At 41.5% G+C, this 21,833-nt stretch overlaps 2 protein-coding genes across 7 annotated transcripts in view; one reads left to right on the top strand and one right to left on the bottom strand.

Annotated features, from left to right (window-relative positions):
- The window catches only part of LOC116061683 (WD repeat containing planar cell polarity effector), an 80,985-nt gene extending 65,085 nt beyond the window's left edge, over positions 1-15,900 (bottom strand). For 2 of the 5 annotated variants that reach the window (XM_031315999.2, XM_035992203.1), the window contains exons 1-2: positions 15,362-15,900; positions 1,017-1,118 (exon numbers count right to left, since the gene is read on the bottom strand). The gene's annotated coding sequence lies outside the window, so the exon portion shown is untranslated. The remainder of the gene's footprint in view (positions 1-1,016; positions 1,119-15,361) is intronic. The other 3 variants (XM_035992204.1, XM_035992205.1, XM_031315998.2) reach the window with 2 other exon arrangements.
- Positions 15,901-15,998: 98 nt separating this feature from the next.
- On the top strand, positions 15,999-21,235 carry mdh1ab (malate dehydrogenase 1Ab, NAD (soluble)). 2 transcript variants are annotated; one of them, XR_004895193.1, is made up of 10 exons: positions 15,999-16,156; positions 16,698-16,796; positions 17,270-17,366; positions 18,468-18,643; positions 18,950-19,072; positions 19,216-19,392; positions 19,742-19,855; positions 20,198-20,287; positions 20,464-20,682; positions 20,713-21,235. XR_004895193.1 is itself a non-coding variant. In XM_035992206.1 (9 exons), the coding sequence occupies exons 1-9, from the start codon at positions 16,154-16,156 to the stop codon at positions 20,584-20,586; spliced, it is 1,002 nt and encodes a 333-aa protein (XP_035848099.1). In that variant the 5' UTR covers positions 15,999-16,153; the 3' UTR covers positions 20,587-21,235. The 2 variants fall into 2 exon arrangements, 1 of the variants encoding a protein (XP_035848099.1); XM_035992206.1 differs by having other exon boundaries at positions 20,464-21,235.
- Positions 21,236-21,833: the final 598 nt, after the last annotated feature.

The raw sequence follows: 21,833 nt of genomic DNA, 5'->3' as shown, positions 1-21,833 counted from the left end.
AGTTTTTCCTTCCCCTCTTATTTTTCCTCACGTTCCTTCACTTCATCCCCCTGCTTACTTGTCCCATGGCTTTTATCTTTTTCTCCCCTCTTTCTTGTCTTCCATGTTTTCTGAAGTACCTTCCATTAGAAATACATGAAGCTTTCTGAACCTGTCTGCAAGCTTTCACACTCTCTTTTACTGGCAATTCTTTTTTTTTTTTATTATTATTATTTTTTGGGCTTTTTCCGCCTTTATTTGATAGGACAGCTAGGTGAAAAAGGGGAGAGAGAGAGGGGGAAGACATGCAGGAAATTGTCACAGGTCGGATTCGAACTCTGGACCTTTGAGACCATTGAGACATAAACCTCTCAGTATATATGTGCCTGCTCTACCACTAAGCCAACCCGGCCACTTTTACTGGCAATTCTTACTCTCGTAATTCTTTGTCTTGTCTTTCTTAAAGGACAGTATTTCAGTGCGTCTGATTTTCTCTTTCTCTCTCAGTTTTTACTCTACTCTTTATTGTCTCATCTCTCTCAAAAGGACACTGGTTGTACTTTTTTTCCACAACATTTATCTCGCAGACACTCTCTCTGTCTCTCTCTCTCAGCTACTGCCTATTCTTATTTTGGCTCTCGAAGAGAAACTTGGCAAACATGAAGGACATACAAAGAGCGACCAGAAACTATATCTATATAGAGATAGGTAAGGTAAGGCAGGCTGTGAGTGTGTAATTGTGAGTGCATATTTTACAATCTGAGGTACCTTGGAGTTCCTGCCAAGTCTCAATCACAGACTACATGAACACATACGCTCATGTATTCAGTAAACACACTCAGGTACTCAAGTCAGTCCTACGTCCAATCTCTTAAACTTCTGATATGTGAACTCATACGGCACACAACCACATATGTATGCATGGAGGGGCAGATACAGTATGATGCATACACCCCTATCTTTTAACGGTGTGATACCCGAGGAAATGTACACATGCACACATTAACATACATATGAAACCATGCCCACAGACTCACACAAGCTCTTATCTTCAGTGTATCCTTGAGGGAGAAGTCCTCAAGCTTCCAGTGTCATATCAGACCAAAGAAAGGTGAGCAAACTCTGAAAACAGCATGCCTCTGAAGAAATAGTGAGATAATGAGGAGTGAAAAAACAGATAAAACAAAGAATCCAATCCCTGAAAGTAGTCTAATGTATATCACGAGGCCTGTGACCACTGAGACAATAGATACGATGTGTGTCTGTGCATGGTAGAGAAGAGACTTCTGCAAATTCTCACTTCACTTCACTCACAGTCACATAATCACTTCACTCATGTTAGAAAATATTGATAGTGCAACACAGATTTTGTTACTCCTATTATTATGCTTTGTCTTATTTCTATTTTGGGAACAATCATGCTCTTGGTTTTGGAACTACAGTTTCCCATATGCTCCGGGGACGTAAACAGGAAGTACAATGTATCCGTGGATGTACAAAGAACTATCGCTGGATGACTTTGAAAAAAACGTTTGAAAAAAAGTGACGATTCTTAGGCAAGCTCTGGAGTTATAAGGAGCTTCTAAGCTTTTTAAATTAAAAACATGTCTATAATGTCTATGTGTTCAGAGTTATGACTCTTTGCCTCACATCTTTCTCCTTGCACCTCTGGTGTTAGCAAAGGAATCTGAAAGGATGCAGATGAAAATTCCTATAAAACGCAATTAATCAGGGAGGAGCTTCGCAATCTTAACATGGTTCTTCTTTTAATGACACTGTGACAATCTTAACAAGTATGAAGAAAAATCAGTATGACTAGGGTGAAACATTTCCAGAAAATGCATTTGATTGTTGTGTTTTTTTTAGGGCTGTCAAAAAAACCTGGGAAAAAATAACGCGTTCAAAAAAAAAATAACGCAGATTAATCCATTCCATATTGAACTTTGACCCAGAGCCGTTCTAGCCACCATTCGACTGTGAAATGAAGAAGGGAGACGAGAATGCGCTGCTTGGATCATTAATTGGAACATTTACTTATAAAAATCTTCTTCCTGAATAGGGTTGGGTACCGAAATCCGGTGCTAATACGGCACAGGTGCCTTCATGACCTGTATCTACCAGACCGAATAGCAACGCGGATTTCGGCGCCACTGATATGTCTGTGCTTCTCTCTGATGCTCTGAAACAGATGTTACAGGCAACAGAAACATCGCTGCACGTGATGCTAGTTAACACTATACTCAACAGCAGCTAACGTTAGCCTACCGCTAGCTAGTAGCTGGATTAAACACGGTTACAATGCTGACAGCTAACGCTAAACGGTGTAAAGTGTGACTGTATTTTACTGTAGAGGATTCAACACCGGGATGTAACAATCTGTTGTCGGAAAAACACAGACGGTGCGTTCAATGAAACTGGTAACCTACAGTCTTGTGGTGCATTCAAAGTTGTTGTTAAATGCCCTTTTCCTATCTGGTGGTTGTTTTTCTCGTTCAACAGCAATTTACTAGTGAAATAAGTTATTGTTATAGTTATTACATTATTATTAAATCATTTAATTTTGACCATATGGCCTAGCAATAAACAAGCTGTTCTTTAATGTTGCCGACTGTTGTTTAGTGCCCTTCTTTTTTTTTCTTTTTCTTAACTTTCTTAAAAAGTATCGGTTAAGGCACCGGGCAAAAATTATGTATGCGATTAATTTAGATACATTTTTTGAATCGATTGACAGCCCTAGTTTTTTTACTTTTACACCACTGGCTATCCCAATAATTACAGTAAGAAATAGTCCTGGGCATAACTGTGTCAGGGTTTTGGTATTTTGTGGTGTGTATTATTTTTGTAGTCGGTTTCTGTTCTGTATTGTGCTTGTTTCCTGTTTTATTTTGTAGTCTGTCTTGTCTCCCTTGTCTTGTCTAGCTTTCTTCCTGTCTTTGTTTGTTTCCCGCCTTTTTTGATTTGTTCCACCTGTTGTGTCACCTGCCTCTCGTTCCCTCGTTACCTTGTGTATTTAGCCTCTCTGTTTTCCCTTGTCTCTCGTCGGATCATTGTTTGTGTCTGGTTTTGTTCCTGTCAGCACGTCGTAGCCTGTTCTGTTGTTTTCTGCCTGCTCCATTTTTGGACCGCCTTTGGTTTGCTCCTGTTTTTGTGTTTAATAAATCCTCGTGCTCATTACTCCTTCGCCTGCTCTCTGCATTTGGGTCCACCATCCTCGCTAACCATGACAAACTGTTATATTAAGATGGGAGACAAGAGTGGGTACCTTGTGTATCCTGCACCTTCAGATAAATTGAAGGTCCCTAACATGACATGGCTATCTACACTGAAGGTGATGATAGAAAATGGTTGATTTCAAAGTTGTTGTTTTTGTACAACTCATACAGCTGCATCAACGCTCGTCACCATTTTTTTGTTTCTATTTTCATGAATGTAGCTAGCTATGTGCTGTAGGGAGATGACGTTCCCATTCTTGATCCCGCCTACTGAGGTCCAATTGGTCAATTGTTTCTCCAACAAGGGAAAACAGCCGTCAATGGGCACAACATCAGACCCACTACATTGTTCTGTGGTGTACTGTGGGGTGTAATAAACACTGTAGCCTCTAGGCGTCACTAGCGGGGCTTAGTCATATTCTTGTCAAGTTCTCTTCTTCTCCACCCTCTCTTCCTCGCTGTCCGTCTCTCAGTCACTCTACTTCAGTGATTCTGTTGAGGACCTAAGGCGTTACTGAACTCGACACGCTGAGAAGAGAAAAAGAGGGGGCAAACTGAAAACTATTTTCTTCAGAGAACACACACACACACACACACACACACACAATCTTCTCAACTGTCCCATTACGAGACACAGACTTTGGTTTAGGACAGTGGAGGGTGGGCAAAGTGGCGCCAGGCAGCAGGTTTTCATTCACACACACTTAGAGTCCCATAGGAGCCCATTCAGCTGTCGGCAGAAGAAGAATAGAAGTGATTGACAGGCAGAACAAAATGAGGTAAAGGTAATACTATTCAACAGAGGTGACAGGTACAGTCGCTCTGTGTGCGTGTGTATGTGTGTATGAGTTTTACAGAACATGTCAATCAGCAGGAAAATGAAGCTCGAGTGACATGACCGCTAGGCATGGCACTTTATCGAGTGATGTGTGTGAGTGTGTGTGTGTGTGTGTGTATGTGTACTAGTGCATGTAATGGTGTATATGTGTAGATCACTTAAAACACCATTCCAGTTTTGGAGGGCATGTGGAGGTGAGGAGTTGAAAAGTTCAGGTGTCCAGAGAAATAGTGCAAGAGAGACTCTTTTTATGGTGCTAAAACAGTCTCATAAGAATTTGCAACTTGTAAAACACAATGCAGAAATGAATGCAGAGCGATTTGTATCCGCAAACACAATTCATGCGTTGGATTCTTTAGATCGTCTCGTTTCATACGATACCAAATATATTCACTAGCTCGCTAGATTCGCTGCTCAAGCTGTACAAGAAGGTGAACGTTAGCACGCTCCAAAATGTAGCAAACTGTCACTGCTGCTACAACAACATAAAGCAAATTGTAAATGCACTGCAACAATGATGCTGAAAACATAAATGTAATTTATTTGACGACAAAGTCCTAATAATATCAACTTACCTGGAGGAATGTCAAGTAGATTCTGCCAACCGTCTCTGAAACATTTGACAAGGCTTCTTCATAGTCTTCATGTACTTTAAGAGCAGTTGGCATCCGTAAGTGTTGCATTACCGCCATCTACTGGAGAACACTGGGATCGTCACTTGAGACACGATTGTTTGTGACAACAACGGCGCGGAAAAATTGTCTCAAAAGTACCCACAGAAATTGAAGGAAATTTACAAATATATTTACATTGAATAATACTAAGTTCATTTACAAATGATGAAATACGAGTTACAAATTAGAAGCACGGACACAGATACGCATTTGCGGATACAAATCGCTCTGCATTCATTTCTGCATTGGGTTTCATAAGTCACAAATTAGAGGCACGGATACAACACAGATTTAAGGATACAAATCACTCTGCATTCATTTGTGCATTGTGTTTTACAAGTTGCAAATACTTATGAGCCTGTTTTAGCACCATACATTTTGCCCCATAACGAAACACCTTACAACAAGTACTTTTTGTGCTTAAACCAACTAAAATGCAAAGATTCACAACATGAACGTGTCTGGTTTAGAAGATGGAAAACGCTCCTGTGGGTCGTTCATATAAGAGGGTAGGAATAAACGACCTATTGTCATATGGTTTGGAGGACTTCATACAAACAAATTTAAAAAACTGCAGTGTACATACAAGTGAGTGAGGATCGTAATTTTGTAACTATTGCAATACAGAGAATCTACTTTTTTTAGGACAAACAAGTCTGTTAGGCTGCAACTGATTGTCGCTATTGTTTAATCTGTTTATTATTTTCTCAATTAATTAACTGTTTTGTTTACAAAATGTCAGAAAAATGAGAAGAATGCACATTACAACTTCCTAGAGCCCAAGGTGGCATCTTCAAGTTCCTTGTCCAAAACCCCAAAATATTCAGTTTATTATCATTAATGACAAAGAAAAGCATCAAATCCTCACATTTGAGAAGCTGAAATAGATACACATATTTGCAGATTCATTTTCTGTCAATCAACTAATCAATTCATCCACTAATCGTTTGAACTCTGTAATTACATTTGAGACGGTCAAAGTACTTTTCTAGCTAAGGACTTATTTTACCTTCCTAAAAAGTAAAAACAAAAATTATTACTTTGACATTTTTTTATTCTTCATGAACCTCCCTCCCATACACATCTGTCTCCTTTTATGGGAGTGTGTGACTATCTTTGTTTTTTCCTCAGAATCTTTTGAATTAGTAAATAAAGTTTCGATTTTTGTTGGTCTATTAGGGAGAACGTGTGAACATTATGTGTTTCTGAATTGTACTAGTTCATTGAAATTAGGATATCAATTCAGCAGCAAAAAAAAAAAGAAATCAGAGAATGTAATAATCTTGCAGCCTCTGTGTGTCCGTGGAGGGACAAAGGGAGGGAGAGAAAGATGGACACAGGGTGACAGAGAGATGAGTGGAGGCTCTTCTAAGCAGATGTGTAAACGTCATTAGAGGAGGTAATGGAGGGAGGAAGGTGGGAAGCAGAGGTATTTACCCAAAGCCTGGAGCAGAAACACAAACACAGCCTCAGTAATGACTGAGAGAGAGGGGCAGGGAAAGATAGAGAAAAAGAGATGTTTAGTAAGGAATCAGGTCTTGATTAGGCAGAAAATTAGTTGAAAAAGACAAGCAACATGAGAGAGGCAGACCTCTGGTTTAATCCAGACGACAATATGTTTTACAATCCAAAATGTCCACATTTAGACCGGATGCCACTAAACCAGCGTTGTCTTTCACCCCTGTTCAGCTAATAGACCTAATCCTGGCAAGTGTTTCACTAAAAGCCGAGTGCATCTGCCCTACAGCAACGCCCAAGGGCAGGAAACACAATACTTCCAAACCAGCGGCACAATTGCTGGCTGACTTCAAAGAGATTCTCGGGGACTATGTTCCTCTCTGGTGTCTGTCCCCTGTCACAGCTAAGGTGACGCGTGTCACACTGACCGTGGTTTTGTTTATGTTGTTGGATTTTCTTTTTTTAAAGCTGTTTGGTTCCCTGTTGTTTGCCCCTCACCTCCTGACCACAAACACACGTATAAAAGGTAAACCCACACATGGACTCACAAACAAACACAACTGATGAAATAATGTATATTTGTGTGCACTGTGCAGACATGCGCATTAAACACAAAAACACATGGCTCAAACAGACAAAAAACAACAAAGTCCATATATACAAATGCTTGGTATTAATTCAATGCATATACAGTACACATACATATGCACACCAACTGGGCGCCTCAGTGCATCACCTTAATGAGTTCAGGATAAAATGGCACAAATATGTTCATCAGAAAATACTTTTTCCCCTTCACGGTGGATCAAAGGGAATGCAGCTGGGGCACATTGTGCTTCTGCATCTCTGCAGTGTTTATTTTATGAAAATGTCCTCTAGCTGTATTTTTAAGAGTGTACACACATACAGAAACATACAGCTTAGTTAAAGCTTTCCACAATTGGTGTGCACAACATAATGTGCACTTTCTCACACGCACGCACGCACGCCTGTCAAGGGCTCAGTAAGACGGGGTCCTTTAAAGTTGTTGTCAGATGCACAGAGCGAGATGGACCCTGGCAAAACGAAAGGTCACGATAAACGTCCCCTAGACTTCTCCGCACTCTTATTTCCCCGTCACACACTCACACACACGCTGTCTGTCACCTCCCAGACGAGGCCATGACACCTTGGACACCTCTCAGCAGGCAGTGCCTCCATCTCTCTCTGACAGGTTGACATGGCACAGAGTGGTCAGACGTCGATGGCACTCTGACCAAGAAGTTTGTTCTCTTTGCTGTGACCTCAGAGATGGATACTGGTGTCATATCTCCCTTTTCCCCCTGCTGCAGTACTCTCCTGTCTAGAAGTAGAAATAAAACACTTTCTAGCGTCTACTCTCGGCTCTTCTTTCCTTTACCTTGCAGTTGTCTATCACACTTCATCACTGTCGTGTGATCTTGGGTCTGGGTGGTGGGGTTTTCCGAGTTCTTTTTCTATTTGGGGATTGCTATAACCTTTCAATGGAGATTTAAACAAATTCTATCACAGCCCTAACAATTAATTTCATTATTCATGACAATAACACAGCCAGGATACAGGATTCTGATGAACATATGGGCTGTTGTGAGGACTAAACTGGAAACCCTTCTGTTTAGTTTTCCTCACCTCTCTACACTCTACCTGCTGAACCAAATGCCAAAACAGTTCACACACTTTAAAAAGAAAACAAGGATGATTGCATATCATCCTTGTTTTCATAAAATCTGGCTATTCTCCATCTGTCAGAAAACCCAAACACCCAGCTGTGCGTGGAAACAGCCCAGTCCTGCCCAAAACTCCTTAGAGAGGACAGTCATTGTGGAACTTGTGTCCACCAACTTAGACACACTGCTTCTGTCAGTGTTGTGCTCCATTTGCCCCGAAGAAGTTCCTTGTTCCCTTCACTTTGTCAGACACACATACAGATCTCTCTCTCACATGCTAGCAGAGAGAGAGGGAGAATAAGGGGAAATTCCCCAACACTGATTTTTGCTGTTATTCAGGACAATAGCAGGGCTCTGCCTCTACCGCTGGGTCAAGTCATGTCTTGTCAGACCCTGTATCCTCTTTCCATTGAGCATGACGGTTACAAGTACCACAGGGGCCTGCACTGGGCCTGTTAAACACATTCACCCTGCAGTTAGACCTGTCTGACTTAAAGAGAACAGGCTCGTCTTTCACATCAAAAGACCGTACAACCTCACCCCACGCCTACAATTCAAACAGAGTTCACTGCGCTTAGGTAAATGGTTACAGTTGACTATAGGAAATAAGAAAAAAAGAAAAATAAGGGCTATAAATTACTATGGATGGATGGATTTCTCCTCCTTTCATGTATTTTTACTTTCTCACCAATCAGTGTACATCTAACAAAATGTCAAACCATCTCAGGGAAGAAAAGACTATATTGTTACATCTACTGCTGTGATCAGATTTCTTACTATAGTTTCTTGTATTGCTACCCAAAGTTAAGCAATACTTTAAAACACAACAGAATTGTCTCCAAAGACATAATTGACATGTCCCATGATTTTTCTCTCACCCATAATGCCATTTGTACAGTTAGTAATCTTCATTAGAGGCTCTGTGTGACAAGCACTTGGGAGCTTAGCAGCTAAAACAACACACCCCATTAAAAAATCATCTGGAAGGGGAAAAGATTGCTCACTCAGAGGAAGTGATTTTGACAGATGATGTGCAACTGTTGGTTTAAAAGCCCACGTGTGTTGCTTTTACAAAACTCACACCTTACACAGACTGCACTTGAGTTGATCCAACAATACGAGTATATGTTTATACAGTGCATACATATTGAACAAGGCTGATCAGAAATGAATAAACCTATTTTAGAAATAATGTCCACCCACCACACAGATACTAAGGGGTCTGGGCCTCAACAACTCTCACATACTTCCTGCCATGATGTCACACATTTAAACACAACCCAGCATGTGACTAGCCATGTGAATCTCTTTCTATGTATGTGTGTGATGATGATCAGAGACAGTGTAGATGAATTAGTGTGGGACCACTGTGACAAATTTCCCTCCAATGTGTGACAGGCCCTTCACCGGACCACACCTCCCCCTCTACTCCTATACATGTACATAGGCTTAACGTCGTCTGGGCGGGCCGATCCCACCGGCTCACTGTCGGCACGGCAACGAGTGCTATCCTGGCTAACATCTGCCGCACGACCCGGGGCCACTCAGAATGGGCCTTAATCCCCACACAGCCATGTTATGGGGGAAAACATTCTTTCCTTTTAGTGAGTGCAGACAAACAGGGACAAGCTGTGTTGCTGGTAACTTGCAGGCAACCGGCCTCTTGGTAGGACAGGGAATGTTGTTGGTTGCGTGGCCCCCAATTGTGCCACGGCCCATTATGGCTGTGCAGAGGGGTGTGACTGCCAGCATCGGCAGCGAGTTGCCATCACTGGTCCAGTTGGATGGATTTGGGTTTTGAGGTTAATAAAAGGTGGTGCGAGTGGGCTAGGTGGAGGGAGGGGAGAGGGGTTGTCAGCCAGCCTTGTTATGCTAAAACAACAGTTGCATTGATGAAAATGTGAACCACCTTACACCCTCTCTCCGATGTGAATTTACTGCCACATCAACTAGCAACTGGCTGTGGAACCTGGACACTGTTGCTGCCACATTTTTGGTCATCCTTCAGTGAGTTTTCAAAAAGTGTGTGTTGCTGTCAACAGCAAAGGGAATGGAGAGTGAGCTTTCAGTTAGGACAGAAAATCAACATGTGGCAGTTTGGTGCCGCCTTGTGGCCACTCGCAATATAACAGGTGCTGTAGGAGCACACAAACACATTCTCACACAGAAACACTCTTATTTACACATACAGATACTTACACCAAGAATCATTCAAAGTCATAACACAACAAGTGAACAACTCCTCTCCTCCCTGAAACAAGCTGAGCTATGATCCTTCATATTACTGTGTCTGATAAAGATCTTCTTTAGCGGTGGCGCACAGAGGAAATGAAGACATAGCCCCATCAATCAGTCCATCAACTGCTATAAAATATGTATTTGTCCTAATATGGAGTTTGATTCCATCAAACCCATTTCACGGACCATTTCCCTATGCAAACACCTTTGGAAGAAAGAGGGAAAGAGAGAGTGGCAGAGTGTGGTTGAGGCTCGCTCAGAGGAGGAAACACACCTCCAAGGATGGCTCGGTGTGTGTATAGTATGAGAGTTAATTGAATAGTTCTGCATCAGTGCCAGGAAGTTAGTTGGTGTGTTTGCAGAGGTCTGTGTTATTTCTGATTAGGGGCTTGGTTGTCTTTTCCCCACAGCAAAGCCAATATTAGCTAGAAACAAAGTCCTTCTCAGGTTTCCATCACAGACAGTCAGAGAGAGAGAAACTCAGAGGTAGTAGGTACATCACGGCAGATTGGAAACATTCGTACGCCTCCAGGCCTTGTCCTAAAAGTGCCAGCGCCACACAATAACAACAGCTCAAATGGATCTGCAGGCTATTTCTGGAAGCAACCAATTCATGATATCTCATCTCAGCAAAGGGTTATTTGGCTGATGAGCTCTTGTATGTACTGTACCATTAACATTTGTGTTAAACAAAGTCACAAATCACTCGGTTACCACATTTTTGGGTGAGAATTTGAACTGACAACCTTTCACTCACAAGCCCAGTTCTTAAAGGCAAGGCCACTGCTGCAGCAACAAGTGTTTTTGGAGAGTCTTCGCTACAAATCCATCAACACCAGCATCCAAGTGCTATGTTGAGTGACATCCAAGAATGATTATGGTTAACTACAGCCATACACTGACACCTAGTGTATTATTATGGTTACTGCAAGTAACAGCAAACGACAGCACGGGGACACATAGGCTCATTTTAAAACACAGCTACTGTCTGCATTACAGTGTAGGTAACACAAAAAGGAATAAGAATAATCAGCTCCATCTGATCTAAAGCATTATCAACTAATCAAAGACAGGAGCATGACAGTGCTAAGACATAGATATGCCACAAATTAAACAGGGTGATGGCACAGGGATACAGAAGGTGAATGTGATGGGAGATAGCAGTGACGATGATGTAATTATCTGTGTTTGTGCGTTGTTTATGTATTTATGTGGGTGCGCTCGTGTGAATGCAACCTGCTATCTCACCGTGTCTGCCTGTACACTATAAGAGCTATTTGGTCTAGCAAGGCAGATAAGAGGGTGATATTGAGGCCGGTGGGTGTGCTGGCTATCTGCCTCCCAGCTGCCAACGTAACAGGGTCACTCAGGTGCACTCTGCAGGGACAAGTGGATGAGCAGAATAGAGGAGATAAAGTAGGAAAGGACAGAAAGGGTGGAGGTGAGGGAGGTGAAATGACGAGGGAACAAAAGAAGGAGGAGATGGAGTGGACAAAGGACAGAGAGAAGGGTCAGCAGAGGAGACAGACACTGTACAGAGAGAGAGAGACGTACTGCTGTTCATGCTGTCATGAATTTTCACAGCTCGGAGCGTGACAGTGTACTCCGTTAGTGTGTACATGTATGTGTAAAATCCAGGCATTGCTGAGCTCCATGTGCATGCGTGTGTGTGCAGCTTAGGATTTGTGCATTGTGAACTTTGCCCACTCCCCTCGCTTCTGTGGGGCTCCAGGTTTCGCCTGATTGGTGGGACAAAACACCCACAATGCCGATTGTTTTCACAGCACACACACAGAGGATCAGGCCAGCATGGCAAACTGGCACCAGATATTATCATGTGTGTCGCTGCTGTTTTTGGTTTCATTCGGATTTTCTTTTTACAAAGACAAAGTATGCCTAATCCCCTCATGTCAACCTGACTGTGGAGACTGCCAGAGAAGAAAATAAACATTGGAGTCTAACTTGTCAATTAACAGTTAACAGCAGTAACAGGCTCTTTCAAATGTGCGCTTATGTAAAGCCAGAACTGTCACAAGTCGTTTTAATAAATACTTTAGGGGATTTTAAGTGATTTTTACGTTCGTGGCTGCACATGATGCAGAGCGCACTGAAAGGCAAATTAACATTTCCAAGATAAGCAATATTCTGACAGAGCAAGCCTTGCCCTAAATCAGCGGATACAATCCCAGATATAAAGGTCAGTTTGGGCTATCAAAGATATGGAATGGCCCTAAATTCATGGAAGGCTGGAACCACATACATCAATACAGCTATATGTGAGTCATTCATTGTTCATTTCCCTCAGCTAGGATTGAATACGTTTAGAAATTTGTGCCACAGTGATACTTAATAACCAAACATTACTAAACAATAACCTAGATACATTTCATGATATGAGTACTATATTGAAACCGGGATTTGAACCACCAAAGGACCCACTCTGCTGTCTGTCTTGTCATGTCATGGCAGCTATAGAGAGAAGTACTAAGAGAGTGATCCCCACTGGTCCTGCACATCATAAGAATAAATGTAATGCAATCAAATGGCTTTGACAAAAGATTAACCTCGCGGTCACACTGTTCTTTTAATCTTCCCTCACTCGTAGATGTTTCTATTACGGATATCTCACTTCTGACAGGTGGCACTGAAAAACTTTTACTCCTCTAAACCGAGCTTTCCCACATTTAGTTTGCAATTTAATTCCAGCATTTAAATCTAAAGTTTTCCATAACTTTAAACTTGAGACTAAACATTTCCCAATGGCACAGTGAAATACATGAAGCAATCAATACATAAACTGAATATTTTGTTTTGTTTGAGTTTTACAATAGCACTCTTTGGTTTGTCCAAACTTTTCCTGTAGATAATCTTACAGCAAGCTGTAAACACAACATTGTCAAATATTCACTCTTCTTTTAGTTCTGCATTGCTGTCATCGACTCCTGAGAGAAATATATGGCTCCTTAGATGCTAAATGCTCTGCTATGTCCACCAGCTAGTTGCTTACGTTGCTACCTGCCCAGAAAACAAAGGTTGATGACCACACAGTAAAATAAGGAGTTAAAACACTCAATAGAGCTGATGGGGAACTGCAGAGATAATTCTGTGGGCTGGTCACTATAGGAGCAACACTGTCATTTCATATTAATGTAAGAATATTGATTAGTGGAACATTAAAAAACTTTAACAATGTAATCCATTTAATCCAATTACTATATTAGGATTTCGTTGGCATGGTAGCCTTGATTGTGTAACTTAGTTGCATGAAGAAAAAGGCCGACATACATGCAAAACACAGGTTACTTAGATTACCACTTAGCTAACAAAAGCAGATATGAACAACAATTGTTAAGAGGATACCAATCCCCCCACACCTTTCTGGGCTGTGGATGAAAGGTTTCACTCACTCATTGCAGCTCAGTTAAACAAAAATCTAGATAATCAAAAAGAAGTATATAAAGCCTATTTCAAGGCTCTTCAAATCAATGAAATATACCCAGAGTGTGATCACACATCACTATGCCAGGCAGCCAACAGACAGCTGTGAGCACATGTTTGTCCCATACTGACACCCATCACAGACCTGCCACACAGAGGGGTAAAATGTAACTGGAGATGAGAGGAACACTGCCAGGCTGTGGCAGCTGCTTCAAACATCTCTGAATCAGGCTTTCACACAGAGCCTTTTGAGAAGGGAAGGGTCTGTGTCAGCCCCTGTCACTAGCAGGTGGACACCCAAATATTAGGGCCAGAATGGGGCTTTGGATGTAGAATTGGATGTGGCCCTGGTTTATTTTGTGCCATTAGTTTGAGAGAGAGAGTACAGCAGGATATTGGGGGGGAAAAAGGAAGAAAAAAATTATGAAATAAGAATGTTACCCTTCACATGGCAGAGGCAGAGTGGCAAATCTAAACCTGGCATTCTATGTGTTATCACAGCAGCACTGTCACTGAAAACATGTTATAACTTAAGGCTTAAAAACATTTACTATTTAACTATGTTCCATCAAACTGCAATCTTTAAAACTTTTTGCAGTGTAAAAAATTAAAAATATCCCTATTTCTAATGAGCAAGGCAGTAAAATCGCAGCAGAGGAGGAATCTCTCTCCCTGGATCGACAGACATGCAACAGATGTCATGCACAGAATAGAAAAATTACAGAAGTCAATCAGGATGACAAAATCATAGATTTAAAAAATTAGGGCTGCACAATTAATCACAATTTTATCAAAATTGCAATATGGACTAGTGCAATATCCAAATCGCAGGGGGGGGCACAATAGTTGTTAAAGGCAAAATAAGTGTCAAACCATTCTGAATTAAATATTGTGGTGCTGCAGAGATGTCCCAGCCTACAAATCGTATCCTACAGACTAAAGGAAAAAAATCTTTATTTGGTACAGATCCTCGCAAAAAATCACACTATAATCATTTTAATTTTGATCATTTTCAATGAAAATGAGAATAGTGATACAAAAATGATCATTCCCTCCAATATGGTGAATCATATTCACAATGGAACACACAATTCCTCATATCGTGCAGCCCTGGTAAACATATAAAGAATAGAACCCAGGAAGATGTCCAGCAGCAGAAAATGATGCTCATGCCACAACCACCAATACAGAATAATCTGTATTAACCAGAATATCATTTGGCACAGTGTCTTAACCCTTCAGCCAGCCAGCCAGCCAGCCAAGCCCACAGTAAGATCACAGTCTGATGCCAGCCAGGTGAAACACGTCCCCACTGCTTTCTGTTCAAGTCATGTAATAAGCTTGTAATGAGGATATGAAATATTGATAACTATGCTCACCTAACACTGGGCCTCTATAGGGTTCATCTCAGCTCAAAACAAGATAGTAAAGAAAGAAATACTGTACACATTTCTTGCTGAAGAAACAAAGATGAGGAGACTGCTTTGAAAACAACAGATCAATATCTCAAAACGTGTGATGACACAATAAAGAGATACTGGAAGTATTTCACTTAGGGCTATTATAAAATGTTTTGTTAAGTCATCCTTTATGCTTCTGAGAAACTGAAGACCCAATGACTTATTTATTTTTTATTTACCTTTTAAACCACTTTGAGAGCAAAACATAAACAGTTCAAACAAGAAGCATTTTAAGTGAAATCCAGACAGACATCCTATGTTTGACTGCTACAAATCATCCCCACAATATCTGACATTCTCACACAGATAGAGGAAGAGGGGGAGGACAGACAGGAAGAGATGAGGCAGGTTAACGTTACTCACGTTATCAATAACTTACCTTGGTTTTTTCAGTGACGAAAACGGCAAAGATCTTCGTGCTCTCCCCGCCCCCTTTTTTTTTTACTTAATGTCAACTTCAAAACATAAAACGTGCACTGCAAACATACAGTTTGCAATTTTCGTTTGATTAAAGACGACACGTCAACGACAGACGCTGTGCTGATGCTCCAGGTAGTTAGTTAGCTAGCTTTATCCAAACTTAACAACCTGCTTTGCGCTGGAAACGTTTGCATTTAAACAGGTTAATTTCATCTTGATAACTTAGCTATGTTAACGCAGTTACTCGCTGTTCGGTCAGTTAACTAAGTGGTCTTGGTCTTCTGTGTATCTTATAGTATCCTAACGAGTGGCTAAGCTAAAGTAACAAACAAACAGTACTCTCGATGCTAGCTAGCTGGCTCTAGCTGCCGCTGGATACAGGTCGCTAAGCAACAACAAGCTGTGGCTATGCTTAGCTAGCTAACCAGCTAACGTTAGCGGTCCTGTAGCAGCCTGCAGTGCAACCGGCTAGCTCATTAGATAGCGATATTGTGTAGAAGCCTGTTTAAAAGCCTATGTAATAGTACTATTACCGATAGCCACGTTTTATTTAACTATCAACGGGATAACTTGTTCTTTTTGAATACTTCTTTAAGGACTACATTAATTTAAAAAACTACAATTACTGGATATTCAATCTGCCGTCAAAGGGTTACAAGTGTCGTGATCAACGGAGGAGTTAAATAGGAGTGAACTCCGGGTTGAGCGAGAGAAGTGGGAGAGAGAGAGCAGTCCAAGCCGTCGTGCGAATATGGTGAGTAAAGCCAACGAATATATCGATTATTCTTTTTTTAATCATGCATGTATAACGCAGACAAAACCGCAGTTATTACAATTCATCCAATGAGAAATTCACAAAGTTGTGCAAAGTTCGTTAGAATTTTAACGATAGCTACTTGTCGTCTGGCTCGCGGCTTGACGTGTAACCAACTCCCTTAGGACTCATAAGGTTGTTGTATTAAAAAATCTAGTCAGTTCTCGTGTCCTATTCATATTCATGTAACGCTTTGGTAATGTAATACTGGGGATTGAATCAGTGCTGTTGGATGAATGGTAAAGATGGCGGTGAACTTGGTAACCTAAGTATATCCTGATTTTGTTATGCAACAGTGAGTCCTGTATGGAAAGCACAGTCTATTTTTGATGTGACCTCCTCTGCTTTAGTAAATCCTGTTGACAAGAATAGACACCCAGGCACCCACGTGCGCTGGACAGTTAAACTGTCATACCTGTCCTCTCAGTGAAATCAATGCTAATAGTACTAACATCACTGTTATTTGCCGTGTCTCTTGCAGTCTGAGCCTATTAGAGTTCTGGTGACCGGCGCTGCTGGACAGATTGCCTATTCCCTGTTGTTCAGCATTGCCAAGGGAGATGTCTTTGGCAAAGATCAGGTAAAGAAGGGCTTTGTCTTTCTTCCGTAACACACTCAATTCCCTTATTTCATTAGGCAGTGTAAGGGCAGTATCAAAAGACATACACAGGACACGTAACAGCTGTGAATAGCACATGTATTCCTGATCATATCTGGGCGTGACATTGAACAGATGTTGCCCCTGTGTGAAGTGATCAGATTGCATTTGCTCATCCATGAGCCCTGGGACGAGCAAGGATCGTCCTTGAAGTCAATGAAATGGATCTCATACCAAGGCTCTTAGGCCAACTTTGAAACCACTTGATCCATTTGGCACATGCCACCGTAAGTGAGCCACATGGCTTAGGCCTTCACACTCTGTTCCAGAGAGAACTAAGTCTCCCCCACTGACATGTCATTATCAGAGGAATTGGGATTTTTTTTTCAGCACGTTTTTATTAATTTCATACCATTCATCCCACTGCCTACTTCCTTCCCTCCTCCTTCTGTCAGCCAGTCATCTTGCTCCTTTTGGACATTACGCCCATGTTGCCAGTCCTGGATGGTGTTGTCATGGAGCTGCAGGACTGTGCCCTCCCACTTCTGAGAGGTAGGAATTTAAGGGTGGGACACTCACGTAAAATAACATTACAGTATATATATCTTATACGGTATTGATACACTGGCATCAGATATCACAGTTTTCCTTAAACACGTAGACTATGAATTTTACTTTAAAATCTGCTGTTTTTGTTTGTTTTTGTTTGTAACATTTAGAGTTATTATATTATAGTGTATATATTATATTGCCGTTTTAGGGTTATAATTTCCTGTTCATTTACACAAATAAAAAGGTATCATAGATGATTGTCTTGCTTTTGATAATGTCATTTTGTGCACAGAGTAACACAACACTCTTACTAATAATAGTAATAATAATGGCCAAGAATGTGCCATCATCATGCTGGCATGTTTTGTAAAGAATAAAGGCCTCTGCATAGAGTTCAGCTTTCTGGAGCCTCTAAATTTCATCAGGGCAGCAGTAGCTACAAGGAGATGCTGGGGTAAAGATGTGGTGGACATTTATAAAAGCATTAAACTTCTGCATGGTTGGCCCCAGAGAAGAATAAATATGTACCTTCATTTTGAATGGAAGGAGCCAGGGCTGAATTGGTTAAGCATCTCAAAATCACTCCTTTTCTACTCAAACTCTTATTTATTTATTTGTTTGTTTTCTTTATTTGAAGTCCTATTAGATGTGACCATATCTTGTCTACTTCAATAATTAGGCAATGCTTAGCCACTGATGGTGGTCCACTCATGATCTCCAGGGGTAGCTGAGCATCCTATCACACCCAGGCCATTTGGCCACATCAAGGACTGTTGATAAATACGGGCACTGCTGGTTTCCGTTAGGACTTTTGGTGTCATCACTCTAACTGATGTCATCAGTCGTGAGGCGCCATTATGTGCCATCTCCATTGTGACCTGGAATTTTTCCTTTGAATTGGTGCTGTCCTTTGCTTTGTTTGGACAGGGGCTGTGAGAGGCCCCTGTATTAACCAACTGTGCTGCAAAGACAACGCTTCATACACTGAGATGGGCTCAGCCATATGGTAGAGTAGTTTTAGATGCAAAATGTCATGAAACTATATAAAGTAGATAAACATTCAAACATTACCAGTAATGATTTCACTTTCTCTTTCCATAGATATTGTCCCCACAGACAAGGAGGAGGTGGCCTTCAAGGACCTGGACGCAGCCATCTTGGTGGGCTCCATGCCCAGGAAGGAAGGCATGGAGAGGAAGGACCTGCTCAAAGCCAACGTGGCCATCTTCAAGAGTCAGGGCGCCGCCCTGGAGAAGTACGCCAAGAAAACCGTCAAGGTACTGACACACAACTTCGTTTGTAGAACCCTCATGTTGGCATTTTTAAGTTTATTTTCTAATGCTCAACCATATTTCTTCTTGCCCTTTATGATATTAAGCATATTACAAGTTTGCTTGTAAAGTACCTCCACTCTGGTATGAGTAAGATATATAAAACCTACAGCTACTTTTAAAACGAGCAAATCTATAGGACTATCAGTGAGCTGTAACAATAATGAGTTTACGTTGGTTGAGTTAGATCAGATGAGTCACTCAGGTTGTATTTTAAAGTGCGTGTGTGCATGTGTGTGTTTTTTTTTCCAGGTGCTGGTTGTGGGAAACCCTGCCAACACCAACTGTCTGATTGCAGCCAAGTCTGCTCCCTCCATCCCCAAAGAGAATTTCTCCTGCCTCACTCGTCTGGACCACAACAGGGCTCGCTCTCAGGTGCTTTCCCTTACGCTCCTGTTTGTACTTGTAGTTCTATTCACTCTTTTTTTTACAATTTGGACTCGGACTTTTAGCTGCCACGTTGTCAGTTCTTTGTCTGAGCTGATTGCGAAACCCGATTTTGCTCTCTGTTCCTGTAGGTGGCAATGCGTTGTGGCGTTCCTGCCACCCATGTGAAAAATGTGATCATCTGGGGCAACCACTCGTCTACCCAGTACCCAGACGTGCATCACTGCTTGGTCAACATGTCTGGTAGCGAGCTCGCCTGCTTTGAAGCAGTCAAGGATGATGCCTGGCTTAAAGGAGATTTCATCGCTGTGAGCTAAAGAAGATTTACTGTAATCTATAGGACTGTGAGATACATTTTGCATTTCCACACGGTTCCTGTGTCAGCCACTCAAAAAGTGCACAATTTGCAAAAATAGGAAGGAAAATTACAAATGACCGTGTTTCAGAAACACAGACTGAGGTTTAGTTTAGTTTTTTTATTCCAGAGATAACAGCTGCAGACATCTCAGCTTTTATCTCAAAACCTTGACAAATGAAACCAAAACTAGCAGCACAACTCATTAACACAAGCTAGCCCTATATGCTCAGTTCTTCTGCTCACATTCCCATTGACTGCCACTACGTTTTCATGTAATGGTCCATGTTCTTGTATTGCAGACAGTGCAGCAGAGAGGCGCTGCGGTCATCAAGGCCAGGAAGCTGTCCAGTGCCATGTCTGCGGCCAAGGCCATCTGTGACCACATGAGAGACATCTGGTCAGGCACCCCCGAGGTAAACGGCATATTTATTTGTGCTGTAGTTATGATGTTGGGATGTTTGTCTGTTGCCACATTCTGTCAAGGAACCATGGGTATGCATGGCTTCATAAATCTGACAAAAAGAGTGTACATGCATACGGTATTTCTGTGTTTGTGCTCACACAAAAGTTTTAGTCATGAATATACACAAACTTTTAGGAGTTTGTTGCTAACAAGTGAGATAGTTAATATTTCTGACAGGTTACTTATGGCTCTGTGAAATTAGTGTTAACTTTTGTATTATTGAATACTCATTTTGATAATGCTGATGACAAAATATGCACGTTTTAACCAGTTTCTCCTCTTTTTGTTTTAGGGTGAGTTCATCTCCATGGGTGTTTACTCCTCTGCCAACTCCTATGGAGTCCCAGAAGACCTCATCTACTCATTCCCTGTCCAGATTAAGGTGAGACTGATCTGACCTTGTGTTCACTCCTCTGTCAGCCTAAAGTATTGGATTCAGCTAATAGCTAGCAATCAACTACATTGTGTCTGTCCTTAAAATGTGAAACAGTGTGAACATATGCCATTGAAGCATGTGTTCCAAAATACAAAATTTACTAAGGTTTGCGGTTTCCTCAGGACAAGAACTGGAAGATTGTGGAAGGCCTGGCCATCAACGACTTTTCCCAAATGAAGATGGATGCCACAGCAGCAGAGCTGATGGAGGAGAGAGACACAGCTGTGGCTTTCCTAGGAGTATGACTAGACCCTGCAAGGCCACCCAACCAACACTTAGACAGCCCCAAAACTCCAGACGCACGCCTGTGACGAAGCACTCTACCAACCTCTGTATTACTGTGTGTGTGTGTGTGTGTCTGTCTGTGTGTCTGTGTGTGTCTGTGTGTGTCTGACCTTACACAAACACAGAGTAAGTGTTTATGAGTGTAAAGTTGGATTTCAACTTGTGCGTTGGGAGGCTACGGTGTAGAAACTAATCCTATGCACATAGCAACCGTAGCTTTAGCTACGCTAAGGTGCGCCTTTTAAAAAAATGTACAGCAGCTATGGAGATTCCAAATGTAGACCGTGATTGGCTAGCCTGGGTTTCCTTCAAAAGTTTTTGATACCGGTGCAGGCATATTCTGTTTACTTTGGCTACACATGAAGTCTCCTTTTCAGTAGACACCAAAGACACCTACAGAAGGGGCACTTCACACTATGATGCACAAGTATAATTCCACCTTAAGTGTACAGTATATACTGAAAGTCCACCAAATTTGTTACCAGCTATTTTTTTTTCTCTGGGTTTAAGTAAAACATGGATGGTTGTTACATAAAATCAATGATGCACTAAGTCCTCGAACACTGGAATGGATAACGTTTAAGCTAAATAATAAAAAACCTGTAGTAAGTACAGTGTAGTTGTGTTTTTTGATGGTTTTACATTTGTCTTCCAAGTGTTTTTGTTTTGCAGGCACACAAATAGGTACAATGGGCCTCATTCACCAATATCTTCCTACGTTTTTTCTTAAATTTGTTCTTAAGAACGTTTGGTGAATGAGGCCCGATGTAGTTAAGTTGTGATACTTCTATCTTTATGTGGTACAGAGGCTGAGTGGTTAGCACTGTCACCTCATAGCAAGTAGGTCCAGGCTTCAAGTTTTCGGCCTGCTGGGCAATTCCTGTGTGTGTGTGTGTGTGTGTGTGTGTTTTCCCACATTTCAACGTCCTGCATGTTCGGTGAATTGGTGACTAAATTTGCCGTAGTTGTGAATGTTTTTCTGTATCAGCCCTGTGATAGAGAAATAGATTATACTTTATTGTCCCTGTAGAAAAATTGGTCATGGACTCTGCACTGCAGTTAGAAATACAATTAATACAATATACAAGACTGACAACCTCACAAACCTGATAGATAGGTGGATGGTCAGACAGATGTCCAGTTTTTCTTAATGTTTGAACCAGGATGTACTATGCAGGCTGGAAGGGGTGGAGTTTTTTTTAATAAC

The sequence above is a fragment of the Sander lucioperca genome, chromosome 15 (genome assembly GCF_008315115.2).
Source record: "Sander lucioperca isolate FBNREF2018 chromosome 15, SLUC_FBN_1.2, whole genome shotgun sequence".
In the NCBI taxonomy this organism is placed as follows: domain Eukaryota; kingdom Metazoa; phylum Chordata; class Actinopteri; order Perciformes; family Percidae; genus Sander; species Sander lucioperca.
This window is presented reverse-complemented; position numbering and strand designations above follow the sequence as displayed.

What these genes read in the sequence shown, in the direction of transcription:
- mdh1ab (XM_035992206.1), top strand. An exon ending in TGCCCTCCCACTTCTGAGAG is followed by an intron (nt 17,367 to 18,467) that starts GTAGGAATTTAA and finishes CTCTTTCCATAG; the next exon opens with ATATTGTCCCCACAGACAAG. An exon ending in ACGCCAAGAAAACCGTCAAG is followed by an intron (nt 18,644 to 18,949) that starts GTACTGACACAC and finishes TTTTTTTTCCAG; the next exon opens with GTGCTGGTTGTGGGAAACCC.